The 18830-nt window shown below is 46.2% G+C and overlaps 1 protein-coding gene and 1 long non-coding RNA gene across 2 annotated transcripts in view; one reads left to right on the top strand and one right to left on the bottom strand.

Moving 5' to 3' along the window:
• Positions 1 to 4241: 4241 nt before the first annotated feature.
• On the bottom strand, positions 4242 to 9051 carry LOC112546856 (uncharacterized). The gene is made up of 3 exons (XR_003090570.2): positions 8313 to 9051; positions 6075 to 6276; positions 4242 to 5280 (listed from the first exon to the last, which is right to left on the bottom strand). It is a non-coding gene; the product is annotated as an uncharacterized LOC112546856 (long non-coding RNA).
• SWAP70 (switching B cell complex subunit SWAP70) overlaps positions 9046 to 18830 on the top strand; it is an 84802-nt gene continuing 75017 nt past the window's right edge. The window contains exon 1 of the mRNA XM_075927949.1: positions 9046 to 9200. Coding sequence (XP_075784064.1) covers positions 9102 to 9200 — 99 coding nt within the window. The 5' untranslated portion in view covers positions 9046 to 9101. The remainder of the gene's footprint in view (positions 9201 to 18830) is intronic.

Genomic DNA, 18830 nt, shown 5'->3' with positions numbered 1-18830 from the left:
CCAGCAGCGCCCTTCCCCCACGGCCACGGGGCCCTGCACGGCCTGGCTTGGCTCGCACCGGGCTGTGCGCCAGCGGCAGTAGCCAGGCTGGGCTGGGCACATGCGTCCTGCCGCTGCCAGCTCCGCATGCCCTCTAGCACGCGCCAGGCAGGGGCAGGGCCATGCATTCATACCTCCCCCACTTGCCGATGCGGGACGGTGCATGCGCCCTCCCCCAACCCGGGGCGCAATTAAACTGTCTGCCCGGGGCGCCGGAAGGGCTCGGTCCGGCCCTGACCTCATGTGTCTTATTTTTCTAATTTTAGTGGGGAAAGTTTGCCTCCTTTAATTAGTTTAATGTCATAGTCCTCTGAAATGTAAGATGAATTAAACACACAGATTGTTTCCTAATTCACATGAAGGTTACAATGCCAGCTAATCTTCACGTCTTGTATGTTACATTTTATTTCTGTTGTGGAGAGAGAAGGAAGCAGAGCTGAGGCAGTTGGTTTGAGAAGGCTGTATATAGGACTCCTGAGTTATTGGAGCAACTGCCATCAAAGAAAGAATCCAGGCTAAGCAACCAGTGCCAATAAGTAAACAGTGGCATTTTAAAATGTATAGTGTGTCTTCCGGCTGGGAGCTGCCTGACAAATATTTATTATTTGGTTAAACAAAGAGTAATTAAGCTTGTAAAAACAAAGTAATTGTGACCTCCTCCAGCTGAGCTCAGCAGGGTCTAGTCAGAGCTTCCTCCTGAAAGTCTGAGTCACTGTAAGAGACAATGAGCCAGTTTTCCCTCCCTGCCCTCCTCTCCTGTCTCTTTTTTAAATACAGTAAACTTCCGATAATCCAGCACCTTTAGGATCCAGGGGGTGCCGGATTATCAGATATGCCGGACTATCAGAAGGGGGGGTTATGAGGGGTCTGGAGTGGGGTGGGAGGGGATGCCACCCCAGACCCTTCATAGCCCCCCCTTACGATAGTCTGGCTCTGCCCCAGGCGTCCCTGATTCAGCCGCTGATGGTCAGTTTCAGCAGCAGCTGAATTAGAGCAGCTGGGGTGCTGCTGGATTGGTCCCGCAGCCCCGAGGGGCAGCGCTACGAGACCAACCCAGCAGCACCCCAGCTGCTCTGCTCCCGGCTTCCCCGATTCAGCTGCTGGTCAGTTTCAGCAGCAGCTGAATGGGGGAAGCCTGTCCGGCTGCCCCAACACTTCCGGGTTCCTGATGGTGCCGGACCATCAGGAGTCCTGGAGCATTGGATGCCAGACTAATGGAGTTTTACTGTACCATGAGCAATCGTGTTCAGCACAAAGATTATTAAAAAAAACTCTTAAGAATTCAGACAACATACCTCTGCCTTTCTATAAAGATGTTTCAACTGCATGTATTTGTGTCAAACATGGGAAAAGTTCACAGAACTACTTGTACATACATAACATTATTACAGCAGATTAGTTTATGGGCCGAATGTATCATTATTGTTAACAATGACACTTTACACTATAATGTCAAATGGATTTCAATTTCACCTCTAAAATTTCCACACTTAGGTTTTTGAGTGCCCCAACTCAGATTAGTGAGCATAAATAAAATTTGTAAGAGCCAAAAACTAAGTAATTTATTTGCTCACAAACTGGAGTTTTAGTATGGCAAAGATTTAAATGAAGAAAAGGCCCCTCTGCAGTTTTAGAAGCCTCTTTTAAAAATGTGTCTAAATAAGACATTCTGTACTACTAATTTACCTGTTTTAAATGAGTTTATTTATTAAGCTGGTGTTAAGTTTAAGTCAAGACGCAGAGTGTCTTAGTTCACTCTGTAAAAAGAGTGATGAAGTTAAATTGAAACAAACCTGAAAATAGTGTGTCCATACACAATCTTGTTCCTGTTTAATAAACAGATTTTAAGTATACCTTTAATTAAACCAGTGCAAGTTTGTGCAGACAAAACTGTGGCCCAATTCAGGAAATCACTTAAACGTGGTTAAGTGTAATTGTGTGTGATGTCCCATTCAATAGGGCTACTACTCATGTTCTTAATGCTAAACACTTGCTCAAATGCCATGCTAGATCAGGGCCTCTTTAGGCTACAATCGGGGATAAAGATGCTAGTGCAAACTTATGGCACAGCCTGCAAAGATTTTCCCTAAACTGACTTTCTCTGGGGATTTTATTATGACTTCATTTTCTCTTACATTGTTATATATACACAATGCCAAAAATTAACTTGCCTTGTGCAAAATACGGAAAGAGTTGAAGTCCACTCCATACGAAGATTCCAGTCTAATTATGGGTACGTCTAGATGACAGAGCTCTGCTGCGTCCAAAGAATGCATAGAATAATAGAGCTGGAAGAGACCTCAGAAGGTTATCAAGTCCAGCTCCCTGCCCAAGGCAGGACCAATCCCAACTAAATCAACCCAGCCAGGGCTCTGTCAAGCCAAGACTTAAACACCTCTAGAAATGGAGATTCCACCACCTCCCTAGGTAACCCATTCCAGTGCTTCACCACCCTCCTAGGGACATAGTTTTTCCTAAGATCCAACCTGGACCTCCCCCACTGTAAGTTGAGACCATTGCTCCTTGTTCTGCCATCCTTCAGTACTGTGAACAGCCTTTCCCCATCCTCTTTGGAACCTCCCTTCAGGAAGTTGAAGGCTGCTATCAAATCCCCACTCACTCTTCTCTTCTGCACACTAAACAAACCCAAATCCCTCAGTCTCTCCTCATAGGTCATATGCTCCAACCCCCTAATCATTTTGGTCGCCCTCCGCTGGACCCTCTCCAATGCGTCTACATCCTTTCTATAGTGGGGGGTCTGGAACTAGACACAATACAGGCAGTCCCCGGGTTACATGGATCCGACTTACATCGGATCCCTACTTACAAACGGGGTGAGGCAACCACGCACTAGCTACTTCCCCCCAGCAGACCAGGGAGACGCGAAGCTAGTGCCCACCCCCAGCAGACCAGGGAGACGCGGAGCGGCTTTTCTCAGCAGACACCTCAACTTGAGAATAAAGGACTGAGGGAAGTGAGGTGTGGGAGAATAAAACTGAGCTCTGGAGAAATGTTTGGCTAGAGTTTCCCCTACAATATGTACCAGTTCCGACTTACATACAAATTCAACTTAAGAACAAACCTACAGTCGCTATCTTGTATGTAACCCGGGGACTGCCTGTACTCCATATATGGCCTCACCAGAGCCAAATAAAGGGGAATAATCACTTCTCTGGATCTGCTGGCAAAGCTCCTCCTAATGCCTAATGCCATTAGCCTTCTTGGCTACAAGGGCACACTGTTGACTCATATCCAGCTTCTCATCCACTGTAATCCCCGGGTCCTTTTCTGCTGAACTGCTACTTAGCCAGTTGGCCCCCCGGCCTGTAACAATTCTTGGGATTCTTCCGTCCCAAGTGCAGGACTCTACACTTGCTGAACCTCATCAGATTTCTTTTGGCCTAATCCTCTGATCTGTTCAGGTCACTCTGGACCCTTTCCCTGCCCTCCAGCATATCTACCTCTCCCCATAGCTTAGTGTCATCTGCAAACTTGCTGAAGGTACAATCCATCCCTAATCCAGGTCATTAATAAAGATGTTGAACAAAACCGGTCCAAGAACTGATACTTGGGGCACTCCATTAGAAACTGACTGCCAACCTGACATCGAGCCGTTGATCACTACCCATTGGACCGGACAGTCTAGACAGCTTTCTATCCATCTTACAGTCCATTTATCCAATCCATATTCCCTTAACTTGCTGGCAAGAATATTGTGGAAGACGGTATCAAAAGCTTTGCTAAAGTCAAAGTACAGGCAGTCCCCGGGTTACGTACAAGATAGGGACCGTAGGTTTGTTCTTAAGTTGAATCTGTATGTAAGTCGGAACTGGCGTCCAGATTCAGCCGCTGCTAAAACTGACCAGCAGTGGCTGAATCAGGACGCCTGGGGCAGAGCAGCTGGGGTGCTGCCAGGTTGGTCCAGTAGCGCCCAGAGCAGCGCTACAGGACCAACCGGCAGCGCCCCAGCTGCTGTACCACAGGCGTCCGGAGCAAAGCCGCGGAGCACGGGGGCAGCGGGACAGCCCAGACGCACCGTGGCTGTCTTGCTGCCCTCGGGCTCCGCGGCTTTGCTCTGCTTTGCTCCCCGTCTCCCTGGTCTGCAGACCAGGGGGACGGGGAGCAAAGCGGCGGAACACGCGGGCAGCGGACAGCCCAGATGCGTCTGGGCTGTCCGCTGCCCGCATTCTCCGAGGCTTTGCTCTGGAGGCACAGGTAAATACAATGGCGGTGGCCTACGAGAGGCTAACCCTGGCAAACCACCTCTGTTTTATTTGTTAGATAATGCATTTTTCTGCCTTGGCTCCTTGTGATTCACTTTAGATAAAACCTCAGAAAATCCACACTGTGGGAGTCTAAACTATTTTATCTGATGGCACTGAAAGCCTCATATTTACCTTTCTGCATTCTCAGCTATCCAATTAAGATTATTCAGTAGACTATTTGCATAGACAAAATTTGCTGCTTGATTCCTATTCAAATGAGTAGAACAGTTATACTCAGTCATTCTGGAGAAATACATTAACTGGATGCGTCTGGTATCACCAGCAATTAACAGTTTGTTATTTAAATGGTCGCAATTATATTAAACATTAGAGTTAACACCTATTAAGATTCATAATGAATTCCCCACTAGTGATCAATCCATTATGCGAAAAGAGCATAATCACCAGAATCTGTGGATTCCAAGGCCTTGGATACAATATGCAAAAAAAGTATTCCAAACAAACACTCAGAACATACATCAATTTCCAGCAAAGAAAGTGGTTCATTGTATACATGTTTGGCAGAAGCAAAGTGGATTAGAGAGGGGTCCTTAAAGACACCCATGCATAGCCACAAGGGCTTATTTGTTTAACGTAACAAATGGATAAACATAATAAACGAGTTCACAGACATTGTACTTAAAATGGCACTTTTCCCTCCCCCTTTGAAGAAAATAAACAGAACCTCTGCTTTCTTCGACTCACACTTCGTTTGCCTCAGCTGTCCATACCTTGGCATTATTCCAGACTCTCATCATTCCTCATCTTTCTTTCACTTTGCCTTTGTTTGCAGCTCTGCCTCTCACCCCCGCCACAACACTGCCTTCCTTACCCTTGAGCTTCATTTCCATCCATGCCTTCATTTTCCCTTGCTAGGAGTATTGCAACCGCCTTCTCTTTGGACTCTTTAAATCCAGTCTCCTCAGATGCCAGCAAGTGCAGAATGCCTTTACATTTTTTCTCAGGCATACAAAAACTGTGAACATCAAACAATGCTATTGGCTTCTTGTGTATTTCAGGACCCATGTAAAAATTGTGCTTATTTTAAAACCACCAATTAATTTATTTCATCCCAGTTCACTGACTTTGCCTTTTTCCACTCTCTCCTCTTTTCCCTCCATTTACCAGTGATTTCCTTCATCTCCCTCAGACAGTATCAATGTGCCCTCTGGAGCAGGGCTTGGCAATCTATGGCTTGTGCAGGCCCGGCTGTAGGGCAAGGCGAGCAAGGCCGTTGCTTTGGGCCCTGCCCTTCAGGGCCCCGCACTGCCCGGTGCCTGCCTGCCCCCACCCACCTGGCTGCTTACTTGCTACCCTGGCTGGGAGCCATCCGGCCACGCAGTGCAGCCAGCCACCACCACATGCCACCTTGGACCCCACAAACTCTTTGTTTGGGCCTTTGAGCCATATATAGCTCACTTAGGCTCGAGCTCAGCCCCCCACCCCAAAATGAAGAGCCCATGCTTGGGATCCAGCCTCATGCCCTTGCAAGACTGGAGCCGAAGCCAGCGCCACCTTCCTGCGGGGGAGGGTGGAGAAAGCTCTGAGCCTTGCTGTGTGATCGGGGAAGAAGCCGGAGCCACAAATGGCTCTGTGTGCGCACATGATCCTCTTCCCACTCCCCTGGTTAGAGGAACAAAGCAGCGACAGACGTGCTGCCTGGAGACTTTTCCTGCAGCTTCATTGGCCAGAATTCAGCCAATGGAGCAGCAGGAAGCCATGCCTGCTGGGACAGGAAGCCTGTGAACAGCGCAATGGGCAAAAGCAGACCTGGCTGCCATCTTGCTCTGGAAGGACCCACTGCTGCCATGGCTGTGTCCCCGCTGCTCCCGTGCACTGCTCCACGCCCTGCCTCACACTGCTGGCGTGTGCTGTGCACTCGCACCCGTCGGAGAGCCTCATGGGGCCATTGGAGTCTGTCATCAGCCTAAGCACCTTCTTCTTAATGCTGACAGGCTGCATCCTGTCCAGCCTGGAGAGATACAAGAAGCATGACTGAGAGGGCTCCTGCCTCCTCCCCTCTGGCCAGACACCTACCCCCAGCCCACTCCTGCCCCCTTCATCCTGGCCAGATACCCACCTGCACCCTCCCTCTGGCCAGACACCTACTCCCAGCCTGCTCCTGCACCCTACCTCCCACCCAGATCCTGTACCCCATTCTCATCCCACTCACTGGCAGCTCTGTCCTGCACACAGGATCCCTCATTTTTGGCCTCACCCCAGAGTCTAGGGGGACCCATAAAATCCATTAACTCTGGAACTCCAGAAGAGTTAATCTGGCCTGATGCCTTGAACCTCAGTCTTCCCTGCCCTCCCCTTTCCCTCGCAATCCATTGGGCTGGAGCACCAGGGGAGTGAGGTATCTCAGTTGGGAGCCACAGCAGTGAGGGTTGGGGGGTTTTGTAGGGTTTTTTTTTCTCACTTGTGTCGTCCTCAATTGATTTTTCTGTGGGTCAGTGACCCCGAACTAAAAAAGGTTTCCCACCTCTCCCATAAATAAGACAAGTTGAAACCTTCTGTGTTGGACATATTATTTTACTTTCTTTAAAAATGAAGCCTGGCCAACAAGGCCCCAATTGGGGCCCAGCCCCCATCTGGCTGCAGCATCATAACACTCCTGCACACACCCACACACACCAACCCTGAGCCCATCATACACCTGAGCCCCCTGCCCTGAGTCCCTCATACCCTCACATCCCCATGCTTCTGCATTCCTACATCCTCAGCCCCCTGCCATAACATTTCTGTACCCCACGTACCCCAACCTTGTGCCCTGAACCCATCATACCCCTAAACCCACTGCCCTGAGTCTCTCATACACACCAGCCTAGATTCCTGCACCCCCACATCCACAACCCCTGCCCTAAGACTGACAGAAGACAACCTGAATGTGTACATGAAGCTGGATGTGACCAATGATGATGTAAACGTCAAAGAAATGTGGGAAAAGATGCAGCAGCAAAAGTCCCATTAAATAAAGCCTGTGAATACAATGTTTACTTTATACTGTTATTAATCATCATGATGTCAGTTATTAGTAATATTAATTTGTACATTTTCAATTATGAAAATGGGCCTTTTTATATGGCTCTTTGTTGATCGCCTGTTCTGAATTTTGATGTAGTTTGGCTCTTTGGTTTGAAAAGGTTGCCAACCCTTCTTTAGAGCTGCCTAGAACCTGCTACCATGTTGCTCAATGATTCACCATCTTATTTCAAATGCTGCTTAACTTCATCCATTTGTGAGACTAACAAATGCTGCAAACCCAGTAGAGATAGCATGTGTGTGCAGGTCACACAAAGCCAAATGGAATCATCGGTATTGTTTTAAAATAGTTATTTGAGAGAGAGAGAGAGAGCTACCTGTTGGAGATACCCTGAAATCTGCAAACAGACGCTTTGAGACAGAGCATTAAACACTCATCAGTTTTGCTAGAGCAACATATTCCAGATTTCTTTTAAATTCCGCAGGAAACACCCATCTCAAAACATAAACATTCCTGTAAGCCAACCCCTCAAATGATTAGATTTCCCCTGAACTCTAAGGCCTGCTCCTAAAAGCACTTCTCAATCATTAAATGCTTCCCTACTAACAGTTCCACACAAGCTACAGGGGTGGTCTCCAACCTTTTTAAGCATGAGATCACTTTTTGAATAAGTGCAATCCAAGATCTACCTCAAACCCAAATACCCTTCCCTCCCCTTTGTGCCCCTTCTCTGAGGCTTTGCCCCTGCTCACTCTATCCTCCCCCATCTTCCTTCACCAGGCAGGGGCAGTGGGTTGGGGTGCAGGCTCTGGTCTTGGATTAAGGGATCTAGCGTGTGAGAGAGGCTCTGAGCTAAGCTTGAGGCAGGCCGTTGGCATGCCTGATGGGGTTCTAGGTGTAGGCTCTGGGAGGGTGTTTGGACGCAGGCATGCTCCAGACTGGGAAGGGGCTTGGGATACAGGAAGAGGGTTCATCACTGGGGCAGGGTTTCAGGATGTGGATTCTGACTGGGCACCACTTACCTCAGGTGGCTCTTGGGTGGTGGTGCAGTGGGGCTAAGGCAGGATCACCCCTGCCCTGGCCCTGCACTACGCCCAAAAGCAGCCAGCAAACTCCCTCCCAAGTCCTGTTGTGCCCCCTCTTGGCTCTGTGGAGGTAGGATACAGGGTGGGGAGCACCTTGACATCAGCACCCTCCTCTCTCTCCCCTGCAGGAGGCTACCAGGGGTGGGAAGAGGCAGTTCCAAGACAGGTGCCCAGCAGTAGGGGAAGCTGAAGTGCCAGCCTCTTGGCCAAACCAGTCAGGATCACCTGTCAGAGGCACCAAGATCTACCAGTCGATCCCGATGGAGGGGTCGGTGACCCCTGCACTACGGTGCCTGAGGCGGGTTGTCCCGAGGGGGCCGCAGGCGGGTGGGTGCCTGAGGGCCGGGCTGTTCTGTCCAGTGTTTCATTCCGGCCTTCCAAGCGGGCTGCAGGCGCGAGCCGCTGTCAGAGGCCCGCAGGCCGCTGGCAGGGGCTCCGCTGGGCTCGCCTATGACACGCAGCCCCGCTCCGGGGGCGAGCGGAGGGCTCGACCCGACAAGAGCGGCGGGGCTACCGCCTGCCGGGCGTGCAGAAAGCGAGGCCCCACCGCCCTTCTGCCCGGCGCGGGGCGGCTCGCGAGGGGGGCGGGGGCGGCTGTCGCGGGGCCAGTCACCTCCTAGCGCCCGCGGGCCGCAGCCGGGCTGGTTGGCTGCCGGCGGGGCGGGGCGGGGCGCGGCGGCGCTGGAGCTGGAACCGGAGCCAGAGCCGCGGGAGCCGGCGGCGGCCATGGGGGCGGCGAGAGAGGAGCTGCTGAAGGCCATCTGGCACGCCTTCACCGCCCTGGACCTGGACCGCAGCGGCAAGGTCTCCAAGTCCCAGCTCAAGGCAAGTGCGGGAGGGAGCCTCGTGCCGCCGCCCGGGACACTCGTCTGGCTGCTGGCGCGGGGTCCCGGCACTGGGCAGGAGCAGGGCGGTTGCAGGCTCTCAGCACGGGGCCTCCCGGCTGGGATTCCTCCCTCTCCTCTGCCCCCGCCGAGAGAGGAAGGAAGCCGCTTGTGACCACCCCAGGGCTGCTGCTGGGGAAGCAAAATCCGTAGCCTCAGCTGCTCTGCACGGGGTATGGGCGGAGAGCAGGAGCCTTGTGGCAGCAGCTGTCTCAGGGAGGCTTGTTTTTTTGGCTCCGTGGTGACACTGCTGGATTTCTGTGAGGACAGACACACTGACACTCTCTTGGGATGCCCCCGAAATGGCGAGGCTCACTTTGAACCCAGGGAGGGTCTTAAACTTCCTGTGCCGACACGCTTGGATTGGCCTGGGTATGCCCCTTATAAGTTTGCAAAGTCTCTGTATGTGTGTCTAGGTCTTGGGCTGCTACCTGTGTGTGCGCTGGATTTAAATCAGTTCTCTCCTGGATGGTGATGGAGCATCTTTGATTTATGACTTGTCTATGTCCATCCCACCAGTAATTTGCCTTGAATGTTCTTTTCTGCATGGCCCTCTTGTGCTAGGTGCAAGGTCCCAGGCAATGGACTTAACCCCATTCAAGTGGAATTTAGAGTCTGCCAAGAAGAGAATGCGGTTTTACAGTGCTCTCTTATTTGAGTGTAAACAGGAGAAATATTCAAGAGGCTCCAACTATGTGATTCTTTTCTAGCTTATGCTCTGAAGTGATGGTCTTAATACAAGTGCCCAGCTTGTGGAATCTCATTCCACCCTGGCCATATTTCATCTTGGCTTGAGAATAATGAGAAGGATCTGGCTAAATACATGTTTTAAATAGAACTGTACACCTGTTAGCATTTCATACACTGACTAGATCATTATATTGATCACCAGGTCAACTACCCCATTTGTAGTCATTGGTGAAAACTTGAGGACTATTTGTCCTTATTACAGGGGGAAACCAAGTCATCCTGAATAGGTTGGGGATACAAAGGTTCTGATTTATCAAAGTTCTCCTTTTAAAAAAATCCTGTTTGTTTCCCTGCCCTTTACCACTCCCTGATATGTTCTCCCTTCATTTGCTGGTCCTGTGCAGGCTAGTTAGGTTTTGCAGTAATTGTTCTCCATTACTGTAATTACTCTGCCTTTAGGGTATGAGGAAAGGTTAATGGTTGAGCGGTTTCTGAAAGAAATGGTTCCTCAGCTTTGACAGTTCCCTTTAGTGTCAGCCTGTTTGCTGTGGCTTAAGTTGATTCCCTGCCATGTTACCCCTGAATCATAGTGAAGATTTTTCCGAAACCTTTTTAGTATTTATAATACTTCTGGAAGCAATTTTTTAAAATTATAATTGTAATAATTCTTTAGATGATAGGCACATCATGATCTGCTGTTTTAATTGCAAGTGCATTTCTGAAAGAACTTACATTCTAATTTCTCTTCCAAGTGGTCTGTTAGCTCCACAAAAATTACATTTTATTATTTTTCAAGACAGTAAAAACACAAATATAATTCAGCATAAGAATGAATGTATTTTACATAGCAGAGGTCCCATTACAAATAGCAATGTACAAGTGTTGTAGATTATGCGATTAACTGATAAACCTGGGCTTATCAGTTAATTCTGCCAACTACACATACACTCCCCCGCCCCTTGCTGCTTCTGTATCAGAGGCAGCAGTGGGGGCGGGCAGGTGGAAGCCAGAACACATGGGAAGCAGCTTTCAAGCCTGCTCCTCATGCATATTGGCTCTTGCAGAGCCGCCTGCCCTCCATGCTGCTGCCTCTTTATCAGAGGCAGTGGGGGTGGTGGCAGGTGAAAGCCAGTGCTTGTGTGGAGATGGTTTTCCCACCAGTTAGCCCTCCCTGGAGTAAATGTGTAACTGCTAAAATTTCCAGTGGTTAAACGTTTATACGAATATCTGATAGTTAACATCCCTAATTACAAAGGGATTTTACTTTCTGCACTGCTCTTAATTTAACTGAAATAGACAGTGGCAGAGACTGGTGTATGGGTCTTCTCATCTCCCCTCTGTATCATCTGGAGAGGAGTCAAGCCCATGGGAACAACTGGGACCCATCAGGACAGAACTAGTTGTGTGAGATGTCCCTTTTCCCTTAATCACTTAATTCATTTAAATCACTTTAAAAAACTCCGGTCATCTGAAGAAGTGGGCTGTGCCCAGGAAATCTCATGATACCATCTACATGTTTTGTTAGTCTATAAAGTGCTACCAGACCATTTGTTGTTGATAAAGTTTATCCTGTACAGACTAACTCACCTACCACCTGAAGCTTAATTCTTTTGTACATTATATCTGCACAGCCATCAGATAAAGACCCTAGGAGTGAATGGGGAAGCATGGGGAACAGCCACACTATATGACATAGTTCTTAAATTAACTTATTCCTCTGAGTGTCTTTTAAAAAAAAGAAAATATGTGCGTTGCTAAGGCTAGGTCTACGTTAGGGGATAAGTTCAAATTAAGATACTCAACTCCAGCAATGTTAATTGCGTGGCTGGAGTCGACATATCTTAATTCGAACTTTGGCGCTTTTCCCACAGTGGGAGGTTGTTGGGAGAAACACTCCTTTCAACTTCCCTTACTTCTTGCAAGAAATAGGAGTACCAGTGTTGATGGGGGTACCCTCAGCATTTGATTTAGCGGGTTCTTACTAAACCTGCTACATCAAACACCAGAAGATCAACCTCTGGAGCGTTGATCCTCAGGTAAGTATAGATGTGGCCTTAATTAAACAAAATTAGTTCTCTTCTGTATTTTAAAGTATTATGCATTGATTTATTTGACCATATTTTCTAGTAGTCCTGCCATTATATTGATTACATTCTTTTACACATCAGCAAAAATTGTAAACATTTATGATGATTGTCTGTTCCTAAATTACACGTGTAAATATATAAACATCGCTCTTGTTTTATTTACAAGGCATCTCCACTATAAGTTACCCCAATATGCATCAGTTCTGCATTAATTTTGTTGACACTTGTAGGAACTGATGCATTATAAGTGCTCGCATTCCCCGCTCTTACGTTGCGCCAAAAAAACCCCTATGCAATTGGAAGTCAGCTGCGGGAAAAAAAATCCCCACTTCAGGTTGTTTTGCTGTACAGCCACGTTTTTTGAAATGTGTCTTGGATGTTCATCATGGATACCCTGTATATACTAGAAGACTTACCGAGCATTGCCTGGGTCCATCAGGGCAGGGGCTGATAGTACAGAGGACACGGTGGGGGGGAGGAAGGGCAGGAGGCTGGAGGTGTGGCAGTGGGCAAGAGTGAGGGATGAGGGTATGGAGGGGCTCAGGGCAGGGAGTCCCATTTGGTGGGGATTTCTCTTCCCTTCCCCACTGGCAGGTGCCTTTTCTCCTTCCCTGGCTGTCAGGGGCCTTTTTTCTCCCTCCGGGCCCCCCAGTGTTGCAGCTAAGGGCTGGAAGGAAGGGTTTGGGGTAGGAGGGCTACTCAGCCACTCTTGGTGATGTGGCTGCCTCCAGTAGTCTCTTTGCATTATAGCTCTCCCTTGTACTCAGTGTCCTCGATGGCCACTATCGTTTATCATTTAATAGGCAGCAGGTTTAAAACAAACAAAAGTAAGTACTTCTTCACTCAGCGCACCGTCACCTTGTAGAACTCCTTGCCAGAGGATGTGGTGAAGACTAGGACTTTAACAGGGTTCAAAAAAGAGTGAGTTAGATTAATGGAGGTTAGGTCCATCAATGGCTATTAGCCAGGATGGATAGGAATGGTGTCCCTAGCCTTTGTCTGGAAATGAGTGATGAGAGGGATCATATGAGGATTACCTGTTGTGTTGTGTGCTCTGAGGCATCTGGTATTGGCCACTGTCTGCAGACAGGATACTGGACTAGATGGACGTTTGGTCTGACCCAGTATGGCTGTTCTTATGTTCTTATATTCTTATCTCAACCCTCTTCTTTGTGCCCCTCCCTTTCCATGTTATGGAAAACATTCCTATTCCTGGCACTCCCCGCTCTCTTAGCACAACCAGACCCTGACCTAGCTTTAAGTTAAGAGGAGAGGAAGCTGCATACCAAATATGGTAGCCCTAACTCTTAGGCTGTGTCTACACTGGGCCACTTATTCCGGAAAATCAGCCGCTTTTCCGGAATAAGCTGCGAGCTGTCTACACTGGTCCTTGAATTTCCAGAAAAGCAACGACACTCTACTGTACAAAATCAGCCGCTATTCCGGAAAAACTATTCTGCTCCTGCTCGGGCATAAGTCGTTATTCCAGAACACTGTTCCAGAAAAGGGCCAGTATAGACAGCCCAGTAGTCTTTTCCGGAAAAAAGCCCCGATTGTGAAAATGGTGATCGGGGCTCTTTTCTGGAAAAGCGCGTTTACATTGGCCACAGACGCTTTTCCGGAAAAAGGGCTTTTCCGGAAAAGCAGCCTGCCAATGTAGACGCTCCTTTTCCGGAAAAACTGAAAACGGAATAGTATTCCGTTTTAAGCAGTTCCGGAAATTCATGCCAGTGTAGACACAGCCTTACTGTTTAGGAGGAATTCTTGAACAGACTCACAGATGGCTTGACAGACACATTTCTAAAATATATAAATAGATTGTACCCTGCCCTTTCAAAAGCCACTATAGCAAAATTACAGTATAATTTTTGTGAAGGCAATTACAGCTTTAGTTTGCTTTTGTGGTTTTAGTCTGAGCTATGTGGAGGCATATTTTGTACTATTTTTAAATCTGCCTGTAGGTTTCACCTTTTGCACTTCTCAAGTTTCTTATTTTTTTTATTAAAATATTGTGTCTTGGTTGTTTGACAAGTAAAGATACTTTCCAAAAGTGTAATCTAGTCTTTGGATGACAACTTGCAAATACTTACTGCTGGATTTCCACGAGACTGCTTGGAGAAGTAAGCATTACAGTTGGTAGTATGTTTGAGAGACTGAAACCTTAGAGATGATGCAAGGCAAACCCATTTTTACACAATATATGAAAACTTTCATGTATTTCTTCCTGGTCTTTTCTGTTTTGTGATGGACTCACTTAGCTGTTGACTGTTCACTGTTTTGCTGTTCCTCATTGTTTGCTGCTTATGGCCTACATTTTCAAACTCAGTGTTTGGGTCCTCAACTTGCCTCCCAAATTGGGCCTGATTTTTCAGAAGGTGGACTGACCAACACACTTAGAAAATCTTTTGTTTTTCAGGTGTGTCAAGTTGTGTGACCAAAAAGTGAGGCAATCAAAGTCTCTAGTCACTTTTGAAAATGTAGGCCAGTGTGCAGATCTGCAGTGTGACACAGGATTAAGATAACAGGACAGAAACAAGAGACGGAGATGTAAATTATAGAACATTCGTTTAATATTGAAGTGGAGAAGATAAAGGTTGGTCATCAAGAAAAAGTAAGCAGGATATAGTTGGTATGAAGAGGAGAGGTGAAATTAGAAGTTAGAAAGGAGTTACAGGACGACATAGTAAAGGAGTAGAAAGGTTGGAGACTCTGATGTGCAGGTCTTTAATAAGATAATTGTCTTAATGCTGTATATAAAGATAGAAACTAGTCATTATGGCTCATTATTATGAGAAATTGTTACTTTATTACATTAACTGAAATGAATGAAATTTACATTGTTCTCTCTTGAAACTGAAAGCATCACTGCAGCCATACCTCTACCAGTACAGAAAATACCCTTCTAAATTTGTGTCCCAATCATCCGCGTATACCCTATACCAAAACACTTCTTCTTATAATATATTGTTTGTATTTGCATAGTGCCTATGAGCTCTACACCTGGACCAAAGCACCATTATGTGCTGTACAAAACCAGAACAAGAAAAATAGACAATGTCTCTTAGTTTATAATCTCATATAAGCTCTTTGAGGTAACAGATGGAGACCCATGCTGATGGCAAAATGCAAGACAAACATGAGACACTGTTGGTCCACATGGTGGGTATTGGCGCTGTCAGTTTTTGTGTAGAGGGCTTTGAAGGTAGTTAATGGGTTAGTTCGATCAGTGTTTATGGTATGCTCTTCCCCAGGGTTAGCTGTATCCTGGGGAAAGCACAAAGGTGCCTGTCTGAAGATTTAACAAGTAGGCAGTGGAGGTCATGGTCTGATTGGAGGTGAGTTTTGACCTTTTGGTGGAGAATGGCAGAGTACGGGTAGGATGGGTATAGGCTGATGTGCTGTGAGAGTACAGACTGCTAACTGTTGTTTAGTGCCATAGAGTAGAGGGCAATGGAGGGATTAAAAGGGAGGTGTGACATGGTTAGAGCGATGACAAGGAAATGGTCTTTGCAGCAGCCTTCTGACTGCACATGAGTAGGGCAGGGCTAGAGAAAAGGAAGTTGCAGTAACTGAGAGGCACGGCAATGAGAATTTGGACAGCAGGTGTAACTGGATAGGAAAGGCCGTAGCTGAGAGATTGATTCAAAAAGAATCTTGAAGGAGGGTCTTGAGAGATCGGAATTGAGGATGATGTTCAGAATGCTTGGATTGAGAAGGGAGATGGGGAGGAGGGGAGATGTTGAGCTTGACCTGATGGCTCAATACCGGTTAGGAGCTGTCACAAGACAGGCCAAGCATGTCTTGAAATGGCTTTGTACAAGGCTAATAAATGTCACTGTGTGGTTCCATAACTTCTATGATTTAAACTCTCAAAGGAAAAACCCCAATCCCACCCTCTCCTCAAAGATTAAAGTAATCCTGAAGAAATGATCAATATCCTGTGCAATGTGCAGTTGTTTTCAATGGTCCCATTGTTTTTTTTGCTGAAATACTAACTACCCCACATAAAAGAGTATCTGCTGAGTGCATTGTCAGCGTGTCCCTTCTCTTTGTGGATCACCTGTGAAGCCACTCTTTTTGCAGGTCAGGGTACATGTAAGGTTTGCAGGATCAGGCCCTGGAAGCATAGCACTGCTAGAACATAAATGACAAGTAAAGCAACTTTAAAAAATAAACACATAATTCAGACATGTCTAGCAAAGTCTCTCAAAGCTTTTAGAACCTTAGTGATCCAGCCGTTGGCTGATGCCTGTTCGGGCAGGGGTTTGCAGCTTGCTCTACAGCGTAGCAGAAAGCTAAGTTCCTGGCATAGCATGAGAGCCTGGTTCTGGCATGAAGATGGATTGTTATTTGTGGCAACAAGAGCATAAGAAATGCTTAAAGAAAAAGTTGCATAGCAACTATGTGGGCACTTAGAGAATGATCAGTATTGGTGGAAAGTTTCTTTGCAGATTAACTGAGATTCTGCATTACAAGGGCTTTTTAGTACTTTAAACTTGTGCTCAACTTTTTTTTTAAACTATTGATCATCAAAGTAGAATGTATGATGCTTTAGAAGTTTAGATTATAAGAATTTTTTAAAAAAGAAAGAACTCATTGCTGAGTTTTCTAAATTTACTCTAGGATACCAAGAAAGGTAGCTGGCTTTCTGCCATGTCAAAGAATGGACAGCTTTCTAAATCTCTTGAACTTTGAAAAGAAGGATCTGAATATAAGAGTCACAAATAAGGAAGATTTAAAAAAAATGATTGAAAGTAGAATCCTTTCCTGTTTGGATCCTAGTTGTTGAAACTTACGTGGGTTTCTTTCAGCCTTTGCGCAGCAGTAATCCCTCGAAGGAAAGAGCAAGAAGATGTGTAAGAGCCAGGCAGACAACAACAAAATACTTCTTTTATTGAATACTCTTTAGTTGTTCTTTAATGTTAACCTTGTAACACTTTTTGAATGTTCTGGTTAGGTTGAAAATGTCAGACATGTATTGCTTTTCCCTAATCTCTCATAAATGTATAGGTAACAGGAGAGAAGTCTTAATCAGGGAAGAGGGAGCTCTTTTAAAGTAAAAGTCTCTTACTTTAAGAGAATTTAAGGGAATTTAATGTGTGGAATAATTTGTTTGGTGAAGGTAATTTTAAATTGGCAGGGAACATATTGCTGAGTGAGGAGGGAAGTATGTTTGTGTGTATCTCAGTTTCACATAATCATCCCAGTTTTTAGGGAGTGGCAAAAAGAGTAGAGTGAAGGAGAAAGCTTGTTTTAAAATGTTTCATCACTGGGATGAGTGGATAGTCTAACTGGAGCTTCAGGGGGTAGCCGAGTTAGTCTGTTACAGAAAAAAACAACAAATGGTCTGGTAGCACTTTATAGACTAACAAAACATGTAGATGGTATCATGAGCTTTCGTGAGCACATCCCACCTCTTCAGATGACTGAAGTTATAAGTAGGGGATATGAAACCTCAAAATAAATAGGAGGGGGAAAAGGGAGGGGGGAGAAAAAGAAAAAAGGAAGGGGGTGTGCGACAGAGTATCATTAGGTATCTGGAAAATGGGTACTGTAAGGGAACCCTAGAAGGTCATAGTAGCTTCTTCCAGCATATGGTACTTCTGTATGATTTAAATTTCAATGGGACTTCAACCTGGCATCTAAACTATATCCCCTATATTTATTCATCTGAATTCTTGTGCACAAGCCTGAGACCTGACTTGGCATGTGTATTTGCAACTTTTGCTTGAATAGCTGGAAAATTGTGCAAACCACACTCTGAACACGAAGTGTGGTAGATACAGTTTTATGATATGCTTTAGAAAATTTGGCAGTTAAAATGGCAAATTTGGCAGGCAATAGAGAGCAGTATCAATTTTGGTTCTCTTTAGATTTCTTTGTTACCTGGCTAGGTCCCATTAAATTATTTTGTTTGATTTTAATGTGTCTGCGTGAAGACTTTTTTCCATGGAAATGCATATTTGTAAATTAAAAGATGGTCTTGGTGGGATTTCATGATAATGGTGATACTTTGCTGTGTTTTTTATCACAACTAAAAGCATGGGTGCAAATTTTAATGCTATCTGGTAGAAAAGAAAACAGAATAAGTCTACATTGAATCTGTGAACTGGATACATTCTTTGCTTGCCGCTCTAAACATTTCAAACTTATTTCCACTTATTCCGGTTTTGCACTACCTCATTTTCAGCTTACTCTGTCACTAATGCAGATAGATTTAACTAAGGTTGCCAGATGGTTTAACCAAAAATACTGAACAACCCTCCTCCCCCGCCCCCCAAAAAACCATTGGGGGGAAAAAAATTGTTGAGGGGGGGGAAGGGGAAGACCAAAGTTGTTGAGCCCACTTCTTCAGATGACCAGAGTGTGGGCTGTGCCCACGAAAGCTCATGATATCATCTACATGTTTTGTTAGTCTATTAAGTGCTACCAGATGACTACTTTTTTTTTTCAGTTTTCCTGTACAGACTAATTTGGCTACCCCCTGAAGCATGCTTAAACCAGTTTCTGAAGCTATATGGAGTACGTAATCCTTACAGTCTTGACACTGTATTAATACAGTATTCTATAAATCATGGGAGTTTTCCCCTGTGACTTAAATGGGTGCAGGCTTAAGTCCTAGTGAGCTGTTAGACTGGCTGAGCAGCAGGCTATGTGATTCTTGGGAATGTATGTGAGAAGAGAAGGAAGGAAGCCCACACTCTTTGTGTTTGGGGGATGTGGGATCTTTTGCCAGGACTCAGGCTATGTCTACAATATGAGTTAATGCAAGTAGGGTTGCCAGGTGTCCGGTA

The sequence above is a fragment of the Pelodiscus sinensis genome, chromosome 4, assembly GCF_049634645.1.
Source record: "Pelodiscus sinensis isolate JC-2024 chromosome 4, ASM4963464v1, whole genome shotgun sequence".
Classification (NCBI taxonomy): Eukaryota; Metazoa; Chordata; order Testudines; family Trionychidae; genus Pelodiscus; species Pelodiscus sinensis.
This window is presented reverse-complemented; position numbering and strand designations above follow the sequence as displayed.